Source organism: Salvelinus alpinus, chromosome 5, assembly GCF_045679555.1.
Source record: "Salvelinus alpinus chromosome 5, SLU_Salpinus.1, whole genome shotgun sequence".
Taxonomy (NCBI): domain Eukaryota; kingdom Metazoa; phylum Chordata; class Actinopteri; order Salmoniformes; family Salmonidae; genus Salvelinus; species Salvelinus alpinus.
The window spans coordinates 84,352,279-84,371,159 of record NC_092090.1 but is presented as its reverse complement, the minus strand read 5'-3'; the positions used below and the strand labels follow the sequence as shown (position 1 = coordinate 84,371,159).

Sequence of the window (18,881 nt, the reverse complement as noted above, 5' to 3'; positions counted from 1 at the left end):
AATGTGTTGCATGTCAGCAATCAAGTTTTCAAGATATTGTCTCTTGCCACAATTATGATGCAAAATGCTAATGAAAGTAATGAAAAAAATTCCCAAAAGAGAGTTTTTGAGTGCATTTGTCAAAACAATCGAAGAACCTGAAATTAAAGTTTACATATGAGAACATTTGTCACTAACCCAAAAATGTGGGGTGTGCAAAACAAAAGCCTAAAGCTTGTTTGGTGCGTAAATTACGAGCTTGTTGAGATGACCGTGATGAATTTATATATTTTTGGGGGGCGGCAGGTGGCCTAGTGGTTAGAGTGTTGGGCCAGTAACCGAAATGTTGCTAGATCGAATACCCGAGCTGACAAGGTAAAAATCTGTCATTCTGCCCCTGAACAAGGCAGTTAACCCACTGTTCCTAGGCTGTCATTGTAAACTGACTTGCCTAGTTAAATGAAGGTAAATCTCCTTTCTCTCTCTTTCACACACACCAGTGGCTGTCAGTGCCATTTAAGATGAGGGAGGACGTTACATTTTTTTTTATGAGCATGGCCTTATTCCTATTACAGAATATTGGATGATTGTCATCATTCACCCAGCTCAATATAACATCAATAGGTTTAGGCTGCTACATGATACTCTAATTTTCTCTATACCCATCATGAGGTTGCTACAACCTAGCCTATGAATGAAAGCTTACAACGTAGGCTAAGTTGTAAGCTCAAGATAAAAAAAATTGTAATCAAGGTGAGACAGTGACACATTCAATACCGCCTTCACACCTGCCTGCATCTATGCATCTAACTGATCTAGGGTGTAATCAGTCCAACCATTGTAAAACGAGAGTTTCTACGGGACAAATTCAGGTATGTTTATCTGAATTCATTCGGTGGAATGAATACACCCCTGATCAGACACAAACACAGTTCATTTTCATAGCAGCCACATACAAACAGCATGATCACTTTGCTAGTTGTATAATTCCTTCTCGCATCTATGCGCTCTCACATTTTCCCTTCGCTTGTGCACAACACATCAGCTTTCCAAGCCAAACCTTCATATCATATCCGCTAATCTCTACACACAGCCTACGTTGTTGTCACCATGTTAGCTAACGTCATAGTCAACATAGCTAATAGAACGGGTTAGTAAACCCGCTACAATCATGCAGTACAGTGTACAGTCAGCAAGCATTTTAGTAGTTACACTGGCGGGCCCCGGTGGCAATAAATTAATAAAACCAAAAGCTTACCTTAACTTGGAATAGTTCCCGTGTTGGATAGCCAGCTAGCTAACATAGGATCCCTCTCTGAGCCAGGTGTTTGAGTGGGCTAAACTATCTAGATGCATTCGCTAGCTAAGTAAGTGAAAGTGAAAAACAAATACAAGGAAATATAGCTCTCTCATTTGCTTCTCCTTCATTTTTAAATAAATGTGTTTGAAAACTGTTTGATTGTCTTTCTCTATGAGTCAACTATTCACCACATTTTATGCACTGCAGTGCCAGCTAGCTATAGCTTATGCTTTCAGTACTATATTCATTCTCTGATCCTTTGATTGGTGGACATGTCAGTTCATGCTGCAAGAGCTGTGATAGGTTGGAGGACGTTGTCATAATTACTGTGTAAATCTATGGGGTGAGAACCATGAGCCTCCTAGGTTTTGCATTGAAGTCAATGTACACAGAGGAGGATGGAAACTACACATGCACACAACACTCAACAACACTCAAGGTCTGAAGCATGTTAGATAATCACAGGAAAGGGATGTGTGTATGTTTCTATTTTGAGCTGGGCCAATGTTGAGCAAGAGCCTTTCAGGAAATACATGATTGAGGCTCTGACGAATGTGGAGTAACATGACGAAGGCTCACTGTGATGTTGAGTGTTGGAGGGAGCTGGGCTACAGTCCAATGACATTGGTCTCGGTTTTCTCTCAGTCTTCAGAAATGAACAGACTGTTATGTTCGATTTGTTCTTTTAGTCAGATACAGCATTAGGTAGCTTCTGTTAGACTGATAGCACAGCATTGATGTCTCTCACAAATTCTTCTCAAAAGGTTATGCGTTAGACATTGTAATAGTATCAAGGCTTTCATGGTATTCCTCCCCCAGAAAGCATTGTGTTAATTTGTTGTGTGTTGTGTTCCAGTCACGGAGATCTTGGATTGAAGACACCTTCTGCAAGAGAGCATGTGGTAAATTCATCCCAGCATGCCGAGACCTACACAGGTGAGCTGGAATTGGTATTTGCTGAGCAGTGTCAAAATCTCATATGATAATGGACAGTAGTGCTGGAATTATGATATTTACCGTGGTAGGCAGAAATGCTAACTTTTGGTAATGCTAACTGTTCTAGTAAAAGCGGTTATGTTGCTGATGTATAATTTCCTGTTTGTTGCAGATGTTTTCCAATGTGTCAAGTATGCCAAAACCTAATAAGGTATGACTTTGCTTACTGTGTGTTTGGTTGTGTTTGTGTCTGTGTGTGTGTGTGTGTGTGTGTGTGTGTGTGTGTGTGTGTGTGTGTGTGTGTGTGTGTGTGTGTGTGTGTGTGTGTGTGTGTGTGTGTGTGTGTGTGTGTGTGTGTGTGTGTGTGTGTGTTTAGAGTGAGATTGTCCATTTTAGTGTAAAAGTACACTTACAGAAAGTAATTCCATATACACTGAGTATGACAGAATGACCAGGTGAATCCAGGTGAAGACTATGATCCCTTATTGATGTCACTTGTTAAATCCACTTTAATTATTGTAGATCAAGGGAAGGAGACAGGTTAACAAAATATTTTTAAACTTTGAGAAAATTGAGACATGGATTGTGTATGTGTGCCATTCAGAGGGTGAATTATTTTTAATTGAACTGGGTAGGTGCCAAGAGTACCGGTTTGTGTCAAGAACTGAAACGCTGTTGGGTTTTTCATGCTCAACAGTTTCTCGTGTGTATCAACAATGGTCCACCACCAAAAGGACATCTAGCCAACTTGACACAACTGTGGGAAGCATTGGAGACAACATGGGCCAGCATCCTTGTGGAATACTTTCGACACCTTGTACAGTCCATGCCCCAACAAATTGAGGAAGGGGGTGCAACTCAATATTAGGAAGGTGTTCTTAATGTTTGGTATACTCAGTGTATACTATCACGACATTTATAGAAACAACAATGCATTTTTGTGCCAATGTTTTACAACCAGAAAGGTTTGAGTTTTGGCTCTCTCCCCCTAACCCCCAGATGCTGCTGTGGACGTCTGGTAGGGGAGCACACCTTGCTGGAGACTGGCCCTTCCATGTCCAGCTGGCCTGGGCCTGGGACAGGGCAGCAAGAGGAGTGGTCAGTGGAGTGCCACACACAAACCAGTGCCACCGATGCCTACGGAACCATTGACTTCCAGGACAGTGCTGGACGTAACTGCCATGCCAAGGTCTGTAGCTATTGCTGCGTTCATGTGCTAGTCGGAACTCAGAAATATCCAACTGGGAAACAAGGGGTGCAATGATGCCACCTGAGTTTCCCACTTGTATTTACCATTTAGAAGCTTGTTAGGAACGGTTTTGGATGTCTGAAACTCAGAGTAACAAAAACGTGGTGTTTGTGTGTCAAACTGTGCATGGGCAATATGCCAACTGCAGTGTAATGCCAAATAGGATGCCAACGAGGACTAGCTGTTATCTCATATTAATGTGTTTGACCTGACCATGCTTTTTGTGTTGACCGTTCAGTATGTTCGTGTTGCGGTCGATGCCAAGGCTGAGGCTCTGCTGCAGCTGATGCGGAGTGAATGGCAGATGGAACGGCCTAAACTACTGCTGACTGTTCATGGGGGGACAGAGAACTTCCCCCTCCCTCTCAAGGTTAGACAGGCCTTTAGCAAAGGCCTGATCACAGCAGCCCAGAGCACTGGAGCCTGGATACTCACAGACGGCATCAACACAGGTATGTGTGTGAAATAATGCTGATGAATTTGCAATTTGCTTTTAATGAAGACAGTAAGCACGTGTGGATGTCAGCATATGTGTGTGATTTTGGGCTCATTTTACATGTATTATACTGTGTGTGTGGTGTGTATTACATGTACTTGTTTATATGTGTTGTAGATCAGTTTATATGTGTTTGTATGTATATGCAGGGGCTTCGGAAAGTATTCAGACGCCTTGACTTGTTCCTCATTTTGTAATGTTACAGCCTTATTCTAAAATGTATTAAATAAAAAATAATACACACAATACCCCATAATGACAAAGCGAAAACATTTCTGTTAAAAAAAAATATATATATATTTACGTAAGTATTCAGACGCTTTGCTATGAGACTCGAAATTGAGGTCAGGTGCATCCTGTTTCCATTGATCATCCTTGAGATGTTTCTACAACTGGATTGGAGTCCACCTGTGGTAAATTCAATTGATTGGACATGATTGGAAAGGCACACATCTGTCCATATAAGGTCCCACAGTTGACAGTGCATGTCAGAGCAAAAATCAAGCCTTGAGGTCAAAGGAATTGTCCGTAGAATTCTGAGACAGGATTGTGTCGAGGCACAGGTCTGGGGAAGGGTACCAAAACATTTCTGTAGCATTGAAGGTCCCCAAGAACACAGTGGCCTCCATCATTCTTAAATGGAAGAAGTTTGGAACCACCAAGACTCTTCCTAGACCTGGCCGCCCGGCCAAACTGAGCAATCGGGGGAGAAGGGCCTTTCTCAAAGAGGTGACCAAGAACCCAATGGTCACTCTGATAGAGCTCTTCTGTGGAGATGGGAGAAACTTCCATAAGGACAACCATCTCTGCAGCACTCCACCAATCAGGCCTGGTAGAGTGGCCAGACAGAAGCCACTCCTCAGTAAAGGGCATATGACAGTTCGCTTGGAGTTTGCCAAAAGGCACCTAAAGACTCTCAGACCATGAGAAACAAGATTCTCTGGTCTGATGAAACCAATATTGAACTCTTTGGCCTGAATGCCAAGCCTCACGTCTGGACACAACCTGGCACCATCCCTAAGGTGAAGCGTGATGGTGGCAGCATCATGCTGTGGGGATGTCTTTCAGCGGCAGGGACTGGGAGACTAGTCAAGATTGAGGCAAAGATGAACAGAGCAAAGTAAAGTGAGATCCTAGATTAAAACCTGCTCCAGAGCTCTCAGGTCCTTAGACCGAGGTGCAGCCAAGACAACAGATGGGGGGCTTCGGGACAAGTCTCTGAATGTCCTTGAGTGGCCCAGCCAGAGCCCGGACTTGAACCCGATCAAACATCTCTGGAGAGACCTGGAAATACCTGAGCAGCAACGCTCCCCATCCAACCTGACAGAGCTTAAGAGGATCTGCAGAGAAGAATGGGAGGAACTCCCCAAATACTGGTGTGCCAAGCTTGTAGGGTCATACCCAAGAAGAATCAATGCTGCAATCGCTGCCAAAGGTGCTTCAACAAAGTACTGAGTAAAGGGTCTGAATACTTACGTAAATGTGATATTTAAGTTTTTTATGTTTTATAAATTAGCAAAAAAATCTAAAAACCTTTTGCTTTGTGATTATGGGGTATTGTATGTAGATTGATGAGGAGAAAAAAATATTTAATAAATTTTAGAATAAGGCTGTAACGTAACAAAATGTGGAAAAAGTCAAGGGTTCTGAATACTTTCCGAAGGCACTGTTAGTGAACTGAGAATCTGCCCCTCCTAGGTGTGTCCCGGTACGTAGGGGAGGCTGTGAAAACATATGGCACCCACGACCTCAGGAAGAGGAATGCTGTAGGGGTCACGCCCTGGGGTGTAATTGACAATCACAGTGACCTTATAGGGAGAGATGTGAGTGTTGTTCTCTGTAAAGATATCAGTGCTTTTAAGGAAAGTTTCAAATTAAATCACGCTGTCACATTATAATAAGGTTTGCAGGATTTTTTGCACAGATCTGTACTAATTTGCCCCATGAAAATGTCACCTTTTATCTTTCTTGAGCTGCCATGTGCTCTCACTTTCCCGCTTGGCCTATCTCATATCCTCTTCTGCTTTCTCTCTGACCTGTGTTCTGATACCTGACCCAGGTGCTCAGGCCCTACCAGCCTCTGGGAAACCCCTTGAGTAAGAGGGTGTGTCTGAACGGCCTGCACTCCCACTTCCTGTTAGTGGACGATGGAACTCTGGGAAAACATGGCTGCCAGCTGGGACTGAGGAGGAAGCTGGAGAGACACATTCAACTGCAGAAGATCCACCCTCGTGAGTGTGTGTGTGACTGTGTGTGTGTGAAAGAGAGAGTGTGTGTATGTGAATGGGTGTGAGAAAGAAAGAGAGAGAATGCATTGCAGTGTGTGTGTGAGAGAGAGTATTGTAATACACGTGTGTAACAATATGTCTGTCTGTGTGTGTGTGATGTTTACCTCTCTGGTAGGGCTTAACCAGGGTGTGCCAGTGGTATGTGTGGTGGTGGAGGGCGGCCCTGACATTGTGTCCATGGTGCTGGAGTACGTGAGCAGTGTGCCCCCCGTGCCTGTGTTTGTCTTCGAGGGATCAGGTCGGGCAGCTGACCTGCTGGCATTCTTACACAAACAGACTGCTATAGACAGGTGTGGAGTGCCGCTGTAGTCATGCATATAATGGCTTTTACGCCTTTAAGACTTTGGTGTTCATGTGCAGTGGAGCAGGGATGGGCAACTTTGATCGAGGTGGGGGCAACAAAAAACGTAACTCATCAAGAGGGGCCGCAGTGGCTTGTGGGTCTTTGTACCCACATCCATACCCCCCCTGCGAGCAAAACATTTTAGCGGCCCCCCTCGTGATAGCGAGTGTATATACACTTGAAGTCAGAAGTTTACATACACTTAGGTTGGAGTCATTAAAACTCGTTTTTCAACCACTCCACAAATTTTTTGTGAACAAAATATAGTTTTGGCAAGTCGGTTAGGACATCTACTTTGTGCATGACACAAGTAATTTTTCCAACAATTGTTTACAGACAGATTATTTCACCTATAATTCACTGTATCACAATTTCAGTGGGTCAGAAGTTTACATACAGTTTACATACAAGTTGACTGTGCCTTTAAACAGCTTGGAAATTTCCGGTAAATTATGTCATGGCTTTAGAAGCTTCTGATTGGAGGTGTACCTGTGGATGTATTTCAAGACCTACCTTCAAACTCAGTGCCTCTTTGCTTGACATCGTGGGAAAATCAAAATAAATCAGCCAAGACCTCAGAAAAAAAATTGTAGACCTCCACAAGTCTGGTTCATCCTTGGGAGCAATTTCCAAACGCCTGAAGGTACCACGTTCATCTGTACAAACAATAGTGCGCAAGTATAACACCATGGGACCACGCAGCCGTCATACCGCTTAGGAAGGAGACACGTTCTGTCTCCTAGAGATTAAATTACTTTGGTGCGAAAAGTGCAAATCAATCCCAGAGCTACAGCAAAGGACCTTGTGAAGATGCTGGAGGAAACAGGTACAAAAGTATCTATATCCACAGTAAAACGAGTCCTATGCCGGCATAACCTGAAAGGGCGATCAGCAAGGAAGAAGCCACTGCTCCAAAACCGCCATAAAAAATCTTATCATGTTGTGGGGGTGCTTTGCTGCAGGAGGGACTGGTGCACTTCACAAAATAGATGGCATCATGAGGGAGGAAAATTATGTGGATATATTGAAGCAACATCTCAAGACATCAGTCAGGAAGTTAAAGCTTGGTCGCAAATGGGTCTTCCAAATGGACAATGACCCTAAGCATACTTCCAATGTTGTGGCAAAATGGCTTAAGGACAACAAAGTCAAGGTATTGGAGTGGCCATCACAAAGACCTGACCTCAATCCTATAGATATTTGTGGGCAGAACTGAAAAAGTGTGTACGAGCAAGGAGGCCTACAAACCTGACTCAGTTACACCAGCTCTGTCAGGAGGAATGGGCCAAAATTCACCCAACTTATTGTGGGAAGCTTGTGGAAGGCTACCTGATACATTTGACCCAAGTAAAACAATGTAAAGGCAATGCTACCAAATACTAATTGAGTGTATGTAAACTTCTAACCCACTGGGAATGTGATGAAAGAAATAAAATATGAAATAAATAATTCTCTCTGCTATTATTCTGACATTTCACATTATTAAAATAAAGTGGTGATCCTAACTGACTTAAGACAGGGAATTTTTACTAGGATTAAATGTCAGAAATTGTGAAAAACTGAGTTTAAATGTATTTGGCTTAGGTGTATGTAAACTCCCGACTTCAACTGTATATATTTTTTGTTTTAAAGTTAATTTCATGCAATTCTGCACATTTTGCCATGGGGTGTAGAGAAAATGTTGCTGTTTTAAATCAAGTTTGCTGAGCCCTCACCCAGTGGGAGGCTCAGAGTTTTACCTGGTCAGATTAATGGGCTGAGGAAAATCTCAGGGCTCATTTATCTTTGTCGTCAGTGTGTTTGCGGTATACTGTAGGTGTCCAGAGGCATAACACAGGCCGTATTTTGGGGCCAAAACATGCCAATTGAGAAATGAGAGTGGAGGCAGGTGTATGAGGCAGCTTGCTAACCAGAGCTCAGATCTTAGCATGTAGTTGAGCCAAAAGGACCCAGGTTGTTAGCCTATGTCTTACTTTACTGGTGTACCAGTATATGTATACTGTGTTGGTACTGTTTACAGGCAGCTGGACACAGACATCCAGCAGGACTTCCTGCTGAGGATAGGGGGCATGTTTGGCCTGGAGAGAGCAGACGCCAGCCAGCTCTACAACCTTCTGATGGAGTGTATGGACTACAGACAGTCTGTGAGTAACGTGACTGTGGACCGGGTTCCCGGGCACAGATTAAGCCTAGTCATTGACTAAAATGCACTCTCAATTGAGATTCTCATTTGAGAATGATTTTTAATCCAGGACTAGGGTTTAACCTGGGAAAACCATCCCATCCTTGCCCATTTCTATCTTTATAAAACACAGATCACAATCTTCGACTCGGAATCTGAGGATCAACAGGAGGCAGACTGTGCCATTTTGACGGCCACACTGAAAGGTATCGCTCCTCCTGGCCTTTATGCCTGTGTCAGTCACTGGAATGACCCAGTCTTGTCTTGTCTGTTCTATGTGTTCTCTGGGCTGAATCCTAACTTGAAATCAGAGTTTTTTTACACAAATGACCTATAGATCTATGCATGATCTACAAAAGTTATGCAGGGCTGATGTCTGGTTAAGATTGGGCCCACAGATGCTGTGATGATTGACAGGCACCAAGGCGTCTCCTGGGGAGCAGCTCAGTACAGCTCTGGCATGGGACCGAGCAGACATAGCTAAAAAACACATCCTTGTGTATGGCCAGCACTGGCAGGTAAAAAAAACAAAACAACTCACACCCTACCGTTGTACTTACCTTTTTTGCACAAAAAAAATGCCGTTTCTTGCTAGCACTGACTTTGCTGACAGCTGCTTTATTGAGGAAAATGTTACTAAGACATTTTTCTTAATTTTTTATTTAACTTGAGATGTGGTTGGCATTGCTAGCCACCGTCAGAATAATGCATTAACTGTAAGTCTCTCTGGAGCGTCTGCTAAATGACTCAAATGTAAATGTAAGACAGACCAGGGGGCAGGGCAAGGCTGCTTAAGCCTGCTAAACACTACGCAAACGTAGCGATTGAGCGTCGTATACGGTAGGTTCCAAAAATTCAGCGGACTACGCTCCGTTTGTGTAGTGTGTCCCTGTTTTTTTATTATAATATTTTTTTTCTGGTGGGGGGAGTCAACTGAAATTGCTGTGCGTTTTTAAATTTTACCTTTATTTAACTACGCAAGCCAGTTAAGAACAAATTCTTATTTTCAATGGCGGCCTAGGAACAGTGGGTTAACTGCCTAGTTCAGGGGCAGAACGACAGATGTGTAACCTTGTCAGCTCGGGGATTCGAACTAGCAACCTTTCGGTTACTAGCCCAACGCTCTAACCACTAGGCTTTCCTGCCGCCCCAATATGTTTGTGTTTGATGGTATGGCAGTCAGGCTTTATGGTGGGCTTGTGGTTGTCTGTCTAGGTAGGCTCGTTGGAGCAGGCCATGCTGGATGCTCTGGTTATGGACCGGGTCGGCTTTGTCAAACTGCTGATCGACAACGGTATGACCATGAACCGCTTCCTGACCGTGTCACGCCTGGAAGAACTCTATAACACGGTAATGACTTGATCACTTTCTCTCTCTTGTTCTTTTCAGCTCTGTATTTATGAGTTACAACCTATTGTATGCTGTACATGAAGAAGCAATTCTGTGTTTTCCTATTGACAGTACAGTGGCCATTAGCTAACTCATATACCACAATTGTCATAGCAGCGGTTGTAATTGCATTCACAGTAATACAGTGTAAGTCTCTCGTTGGTTGTTTGGTTTTCCCACAGTTTGAAGATGTTTTGTAGATCACAGAGCTCTTTGTCATGAGTCCAGCTGTGAATGGTCGTTCGAGTTATAAACAATATTCAATAATTAATAACTTTGTAAATTTGTAAATATATTATCTATTATCTATTATCTATTAACTATTGTGGAAGTTGTTTTCTAAAAGTTGAAAGGACAACTTTTCATCTGGTCGACCACTTCATTCCATAGGAACAAATGTTGTATTGTAATCCAGATAACTAGCCACTGAAGTCTGGTTTGCGTTTGATGGTTTCTGATTGTGGATAATGAAGACATGACATGCCATTATTTTTTATAGCAGCAGGGACCAACAGACAATTTTCTCCATCTTCTCGTGGAAGATGTGAAACAGGTGAATATTGTGAAACTAAATTTTGTGTGTGTTTATGTCTACAGTATTTTGCGTGTGGAAATATTGAGTTTCAATTACTCAGGTGTGTGTGTGTTTGTGTTTCTGTGTAGACTCATATACCTAAAGGATACAGAGTCTCCCTCATAGATGTGGGGCAGGTAATTGAGTATCTGATAGGAGGAGCCTATCGGAGCACATACACACGGAAACACTTCCGGGCCCACTATAACCTCCTATATGCCCATTGCAAGGTAAGAGACCATGGTCACGTTTCAGGATGACTATTTTGCAGTTGCCTGCTAAATCTCACAGCGCCTGGGTAGGTGTTTAACATATTGTAGGCCTATCAGCTGACCACATATGATATAGCAATATGAAGCCTAACTACATAGTCAATGACATGGCACGCAGCCATTGGATGATACCTGGACCACGACTGCAAAGTTGCCTGAAACGCAGCCCATGTTAGATTTCTGTATACACTCAGAGCAAGATACCACCTTAAGGCCCTCAAGCATTTCTGTATAAACGGTCACCATTAATATAGCAGTTTTTCTCTTTTGAGTTGTTGTCTTGTTTTTGTTTAGGACATTTTACCTTGTTAAATATGCCTTTGTGTACTCTGCACTGATTTAAGTGACCATCATTTCCAGGAGACTGGACGGGATAGTTCAGGACCCCTTAACAAAAAGAGGAGGGCAGACTGCACCCTCCACCCGCACCAAAGCCCTAACAGCAGTCCATCAAGGCCACCCTTCTTCCGCACTGCTCAGCCCTATAAACGCAAGGTCTGTGAAAGATATGGGACCAGCCAAAACAAATCTGTGACAGAACTAACATGTCTTACAAATGAGAGGTATTTTAAAGACACTTGTCTCCACTTACACACTGAAACACAAACACACAGGCTTTTGATAGCTAGTACTGTATATTCTGTGGCTACAAATACCCCCTGTACATTAGTGTTCTAATTGGCTGGCTGCCTCTCCCCTTCCTCCTCTCTCTCCTCTATCTCTACAGGAAAGATCCATGGTGCTCAGGGACCTGAAGGTGGCCCAGCAGCAGAGCTCTGAGCTGGGCGAGTCTCCACTGTTTGTTTACAACTTCAATGACCTGTTTGTGTGGGCTGTGCTGCAGAGGCGGCAGCAGATGGCGCTGTTCCTGTGGCAGCACGGGGAGGAGGCCATGGCCCGGGCTACAGTGGCCTGTAAACTGTACCGTGCCATGGCCTACGAGTTTCGGCAGAGCAACATGGATGACACCACGGCGGAGCAGCTCAAAACCTACTCTATGTCAGTGTTTCCTCGTAAACATCAAATGTGTTGTGTAGTAGTAGTGTCGAGAGCTTGGGACTATAATCTTCTATCTACAAAAAGTTTCTGAGATAATTGGCTTTAATGTTCTGAAGACTCATTGATTTGAATGGTGGAAGGGATTTTTATCTTATATTTTTGAGCTTAACAACATGAATTGGAGTATTTAGACTACTGTATAGGTAGAGAACATTGAACAGTACAAGGCTATGTCAATACATATATATATATATATATACAGTGGGGAGAACAAGTATTTGATACACTGACGATTTTGCAGGTTTTCCTACTTACAAAGCATGTAGAGGTCTGTAATTTTTATCATAGGTACACTTCAACTATGAGAGACGGAATCTAAAACAAAAATCCAGAAAATCACATTGTATGATTTTTAAGTAATTAATTTGCATTTTATTGCATGACATAAGTATTTGATACATCAGAAAAGCAGAACTTAATATTTGGTACAGAAACCTTTGTTTGCAATTACAGAGATCATACGTTTCCTGTAGTTCTTGACTAGGTTTGCACACACTGCAGCAGGGATTTTGGCCCACTCCTCCCTACAGATCTTCTCCAGATCCTTCAGGTTTCGGGGCTGTCGCTGGGCAATACGGACTTTCAGCTCCCTCCAAAGATTTTCTATTGGGTTCAGGTCTGGAGACTGGCTAGGCCACTCCAGGACCTTGAGATGCTTCTTACGGAGCCACTCCTTAGTTGCCATGGCTGTGTGCTTCGTGTCGTTGTCATGCTGGAAGACCCAGCCACGACCCATCTTCAATGCTCTTACTGAGGGAAGGAGGTTGTTGGCCAAGATCTCGCGATACATGGCCCCATCCATCCTCCCCTCAATACGGTGCAGTCGTCCTGTCCCCTTTGCAGAAAAGCATCCCCAAAGAATGATGTTTCCACCTCCATGCTTCACGGTTGGGATGGTGTTCTTGGGGTTGTACTCATCCTTCTTCTTCCTCCAAACACGGCGAGTGGAGTTTAGACCAAAAAGCTCTATTTTTGTCTCATCAGACCACATGACCTTCTCCCATTCCTCCTCTGGATCATCCAGATGGTCATTGGCAAACTTCAGACGGGCCTGGACATGCACTGGCTTAAGCAGGGGGACCTTGCGTGCGCTGCAGGATTTTAATCCATGACGGCGTAGTGTGTTACTAATGGTTTTCTTTGAGACTGTGGTCCCAGCTCTCTTCAGGTCATTGACCAGGTCCTGCCGTGTAGTTCTGGGCTGATCCCTCACCTTCCTCATGATCATTGATGCCCCACGAGGTGAAATCTTGCATGGAGCCCCAGACCGAGGGTGATTGACCGTCATCTTGAACTTCTTCCATTTTCTAATAATTGCGCCAACAGTTGTTTCCTTCTCACCAAGCTGCTTGCCTATTGTCCTGTAGCCCATCCCAGCCTTGTGCAGGTCTACAATTTTATCCCTGATGTCCTTACACAGCTCTCTGGTCTTGGCCATTGTGGAGAGGTTGGAATCTGTTTGATTGAGTGTGTGGACAGGTGTCTTTTATACAGGTAACGAGTTCAAACAGGTGCAGTTAATACAGGTAATGAGTGGAGAACAGGAGGGCTTCTTAAAGAAAAACTAACAGGTCTGTGAGAGCCGGAATTCTTACTGGTTGGTAGGTGATCAAATACTTATGTCATGCAATAAAATGCAAATTAATTATTTAAAAATCATACAATGTGATTTTCTGGATTTTTGTTTTAGATTCCGTCTCTCACAGTTGAAGTGTACCTATGATAAAAATGACAGACCTCTACATGCTTTGTAAGTAGGAAAACCTGCAAAATCGGCAGTGTATCAAATACTTGTTCTCCCCACTGTATATATATATATATATATATATATATATATATATATATATATATATATATATATATATAAAAAAAATGCAGATAGAACTTTATAGTCCCAAACTCTCTGTGTGCCTCTGGGATTTTGTGTATGTTGTTTCAGCAGAGTGAACTTTTGTGGTTGTGTGTGTATATTACTATGTTTTTGAGTGTATGTTTTCCGGTCGGTGTTTCTCAATGTTGGTGGGTTGTGGCATGGATGGCTGTAGGGACTTTGGTCAGCTGGCGGTGGATGTGCTGGACCGTGCCTTCAGACAGAACGAGCGCATGGCCATGAAACTGCTGACTTCGGAGATGGAGGCCTGGAGCCACTTCACCTGCCTGCAGATGGCTGTGTCTTCCCGGCTCCGCCCCTTCGTCTCCCACTCCTGCACCCAGATGCTGCTCACCGACCTGTGGACCGGCCGCCTCAACATGAGGAAGAACTCCTGGTTCAAGGTCAGGCTCTCAAAGTCCTTTTTGCCTCAGGGGGAAAATTGTTTTCACAGAGATCCGGAGAGCAACCCTGTATTTCCTTTCCGTCGAAATCTGTGTGCCGCACTTACTAAGACAACTTACTTCTAAGACAACTTACTAAGACAACTTACTTCTAAGACAACTTACTAAGACAACTTACTTCTAAGACAACTTACTAAGACAACTTACTTCTAAGACAACTTACCAAGACAACTTACTAAGGCAATTTACTAAGACAACTTACTTCTAAGACAACTTACCAAGACAACTTACTTCTAAGACAACTTACTAAGGCAACTTACTTCTAAGACAACTTACTTCTAAGACAACTTACTAAGGCAACTTACTAAGGCAACTTACTAAGGCAACTTACTAAGGCAACTTACTTCTAAGACAACTTACTTCTAAGACAACTTACTTCTAAGGCAACTTACTTCTAAGGCAACTTACTTCTAAGGCAACTTACTTCTAAGACAACTTACTTCTAAGACAACTTACTTCTAAGACAACTTACTTCTAAGACAACTTACTTCTAAGACAACTTACTAAGGCAACTTACTAAGGCAACTTTCTAAGACAACTTACTTCTAAGACAACTTACTTCTAAGACAACTTACCAAGACGACTTACTAAGGCGACTTACCTAGGCGACTTACCAAGACAAATTACCAAGGCGACTTACCAGGGCGACTTACTAAGACAACTTACTAAGAGAACTTACTAAGGCGACTTACTAAGGCAACTTACTGAGGCAACTTACTAAGACAACTTCCTTCTAAGACAACTTCCTTCTAAGACAACTTCCTTCTAAGACAACTTACCAAGACAACTTACTAAGGCGACTTACTAAGGCGACTTACTAAGACATCTTACCAAGACAACTTACTAAGGCGACTTACTAAGACATCTTACCAAGACAACTTACTAAGAAGACAACTTACTAAGGCAACTTACTAAGGCGACTTACTAAGACAACTTACTTCTAAGACGACTTACTAAGGCAACTTACTAAGACAACTTACTTCTAAGACAACTTACTAAGGTGACTTACTAAGACAACTTACTTCCAAGACAACTTACCAAGGCGACTTACTAAGGCGACTTACTAAGGCGACTTACTAAGACAACTTACTAAGACAACTTACTAAGGCGACTTACTAAGACAACTTACTAAGGCGACTTACTAAGACAACTTACTTCTAAGACAACTTACCAAGGCGACTTACTAATGCAACTTACTAAGACAACTGCGGATTGCATTAAATCATGGGCTGTATTGGACCCAAGTCCCACCAGTTTGAGTGTTTAAAGATTCTGAAAAGCAGAGCCAGTGCACCTGAGTGTTGTTTCCATGCTAAGATTGATTGACAGCATAAATAACCAGTAGTTGAAGTTAATTTTTTGTCTATTAACTTCTCTGGGGCAGGTGGGACGCAAACGTCCCACCGGCCAATAGCCAGGGAAAATACGGCGCGCCATATTCAAATAACATGATATAAAAATCAAACTTTCATTAAATCGCACATGTAAGATACCAAATTAAAGCTACACTCGTTGTGAATCCAGCCAACATGTCAGATTTCAAAAAAGCTTTTCGGCGAAAGCTTAACTTCTTGTCAATATGGGGGCGCTGTTTCCACTTTGGAAAAAATCGTGCCCAAATTAAACTGCCTCGTACTCTATTCTAGATCGTACAATATGCATATTATTATTACTATTGGATAGAAAACACTCTCAAGTTTCTAAAACTGTTTGAATTATATCTGTGAGTAAAACAGAACTCATTTTGCAGCAAACTTCCAGACAGGAAGTGAAAAATCTGAAAACGATGCTCTGTTCCAGGGCCTGCCTATTGAATTGCCTTATATTTATGGATATGCATGCACTGCATACGCCTTCCACTAGATATCAACAGGCAGTGGAAGGTGGAATGGGGTGTCTAGCTTGATCTGAGGTCGAACAAGAGCTCTTGGAATGACGTGTCCAGAATTTCCTTTCTCTACCTAGGCGCGGGAAGCACCTCCCTATTGTCTTATGATAAGCGTTCGGTATACACGGCTAATATCTCCGGCTTTGTTTTTATTTGATACATATTAGAAAAACATCATAAAGTAGGTTTTTTCAACCGAGTTTCATCAGTTTATTCAACGTTTAATGGGACTTTTGGAGTTTTCCTTTCTCTGCGTCGAGAGAAATTGGGAACGTCATCAACATTGGCTAGCCTTGTGGAGCGAATTCGACAGGAGAGAAGGACATTCTAAAACCAAACAACGATTTATTCTGGACAAAGGACTCCTTGTACAAGATTCTGATGGAAGCTCAGCAAAAGTAAGAACAATTTATGATGTTATTTCGTATTTCTGTGGAAAATGTTGAGTCCTATTATTCGCGTTTTGGCGGGCGCTGTCTCGCTATAACGTAAGCTTTTTGTTATGGTAAAGTTATTTTTTTTAAATCTAACACGGCGGTTGCATTAAGAACTAGTGTATCTTTCATTTGCTGTCCAACATGTATTTTTTAGTAAAGTTTATGATGAGTTCTTTGGTCAGATTAGGTGAGTGTCCAAAATAGCTCCGGACAATTTGGTGAATCGATGCTACATATTCACAATGTATAACCACGGTTTGCAGCTCTAAATATGCACATTTTCGAACAAAACATAAGTGTATTGTATAACCTGATGTTATAAGACTGTCATCTGATGAAGTTGGTCAAGGTTAGTGATTAATTTTATATCTTTTGCTGGTTTTTGCGATCACTACCTTTTGCTGCTAATAAATGCATTTGTGTGTTTGGCTATTGTGGTAAGCTAATATAATGCTATATTGTGTTTTCGCTGTAAAACACTTAAAAAATTTGAAATATTGGCTGGATTCACAAGATGTTTATCTTTCATTTGCTGTACACCATGTATTTTTCATAAATGTTTTATGATTAGTATTTAGGTATTTCACGTTGCTCTCTGTAATTATTCTGGCTGCTTTGGTGATATTTTTGATGGTAGCTGCAATGTAAAACTATGATTTATACCTCAAATATGCACATTTCCGAACAAAACATAAATTTATTGTATAATATGTTATAAGACTGTCATCTGATGAAGTTGTTTCTTGGTTAGTGACTAATTATATCTCTATTTGGTCGGTTTTGTGATAGCTACCTATGCGGTAGAAAAATTGTGAAAATATGCGGTTGAGTCTTTTGCTATTGTGGTTAGCTAATAGAAATACATATTGTGTTTTCGCTGTAAAACATTTTAAAAATCGGAAATGATGGCTGGATTCACAAGATGTTTATCTTTCATTTGCTGTATTGGACTTGTAATTTCATGAAAATTATATTATATGATATCCCTGTCGCGTTAGGCTAGGCTATGCTAGTCAGCTTTTTTGATGAGGATGCTCCCGGATCCGGGATGGGTAGCAATGAAAGGATAAGATGCTATTATCTGATGATAGCACAAAAGTAAACAAAGAGAGAAGCATATTTCATCACTGCAAGCACGACACAAAACGCAGAAATAAAATACAAATCATGCCTTACCTTTGACGAAATTCTTTTGTTGGCACTCCAATATGTCCCATAAACATCACAAATGGTACTTTTGTTCGATTAATTCCGTCGATATATATCCAAAATGTCAATTTATTTGGACCGTTTCATCCAGAAAAACACAGCTTCCAACTTTCGCCAAGTCATACAAAATATATCAAAAGTTACATGTAAACTTTACCAAAACATTTCAAACTACTTTGGTAATACAACGTTAGGTATTTTTAAACGTTAATAATCGATCAATTTGAAGACGGGATGATCTGTGTCCAATACAAAAGAAAACAAACTGACGCATCTTTTTTTGTAACGTGACTCTCTCAAAATATTTACTTCATGTGACCCTCATTTACGATAGCCCTACTTCTTCACTACACAAAGGAATAACCTCAACCGATTTCCAAGGACTGGTGACATCCAGTGGAAGCGGTAGGAACTGCAAGCAAGTCCATTAGAAATCTAGTGTCTCTAAAAAACTAATTGAAAAGACAGTGACATCAAAAAAATACAAATTCTGAATGGTTTGTCCTCAGGGTTTTGCCTGCTACATAAGTTCTGTTATTCTCACAGACATGATTCAAACAGTTTTAGAAACTTCAGAGTGTTTTCTATCCAAATCTACTAATAATATGCATATCTTATATTCTGGGGATGAGTAGCAAGCAGTTGAATCTTGGCATGCTATTTTTCCCGAAAGTGAAAATGCTGCCCCCTGCCCTCAAGAAGTTAATGTCAGTCGATGTTATGCTGTTCCAGCAGTTACCCCTCAGATTAGACTTGTGTTTATGTGTCTGAATCTTATTCCCTGGGTGTGTGTTAGATCATCCTGAGCATCCTCATGCCCCCTGCCATCCTGCTATTGGAGTTTAAGAGCCAGGCAGAGATGTCCCATGTGCCCCAGTCCCAGGAGGCTTTGCAGTTTGGTTGGGACACGGGAAGACCAGAGGCAGCCCAGGAGGGGGAGCATACG

At 42.0% G+C, this 18,881-nt stretch overlaps 1 protein-coding gene across 6 annotated transcripts in view; it reads left to right on the top strand.

Moving 5' to 3' along the window:
• Positions 1-1,872: 1,872 nt before the first annotated feature.
• trpm6 (transient receptor potential cation channel, subfamily M, member 6) overlaps positions 1,873-18,881 on the top strand; it is a 59,216-nt gene continuing 42,207 nt past the window's right edge. For 4 of the 6 annotated variants that reach the window (XM_071403838.1, XM_071403835.1, XM_071403837.1 and 1 more), the window contains exons 1-17: positions 1,874-2,215; positions 2,388-2,426; positions 3,215-3,404; positions 3,703-3,916; positions 5,659-5,783; positions 6,020-6,191; positions 6,364-6,538; positions 8,612-8,735; positions 8,907-8,979; positions 9,191-9,291; positions 9,989-10,123; positions 10,662-10,715; positions 10,826-10,966; positions 11,369-11,503; positions 11,736-12,007; positions 14,113-14,341; positions 18,732-18,881. In XM_071403838.1, coding sequence (XP_071259939.1) covers positions 2,398-2,426; positions 3,215-3,404; positions 3,703-3,916; positions 5,659-5,783; positions 6,020-6,191; positions 6,364-6,538; positions 8,612-8,735; positions 8,907-8,979; positions 9,191-9,291; positions 9,989-10,123; positions 10,662-10,715; positions 10,826-10,966; positions 11,369-11,503; positions 11,736-12,007; positions 14,113-14,341; positions 18,732-18,881 — 2,319 coding nt within the window. In that variant the 5' untranslated portion in view covers positions 1,874-2,215; positions 2,388-2,397. Of the gene's footprint in view, positions 2,216-2,387; positions 2,427-3,214; positions 3,405-3,702; positions 3,917-5,658; positions 5,784-6,019; positions 6,192-6,363; positions 6,539-8,611; positions 8,736-8,906; positions 8,980-9,190; positions 9,292-9,988; positions 10,124-10,661; positions 10,716-10,825; positions 10,967-11,368; positions 11,504-11,735; positions 12,008-14,112; positions 14,342-18,731 lie in introns of all 6 variants that reach the window. The other 2 variants (XR_011675206.1, XM_071403836.1) reach the window with 2 other exon arrangements.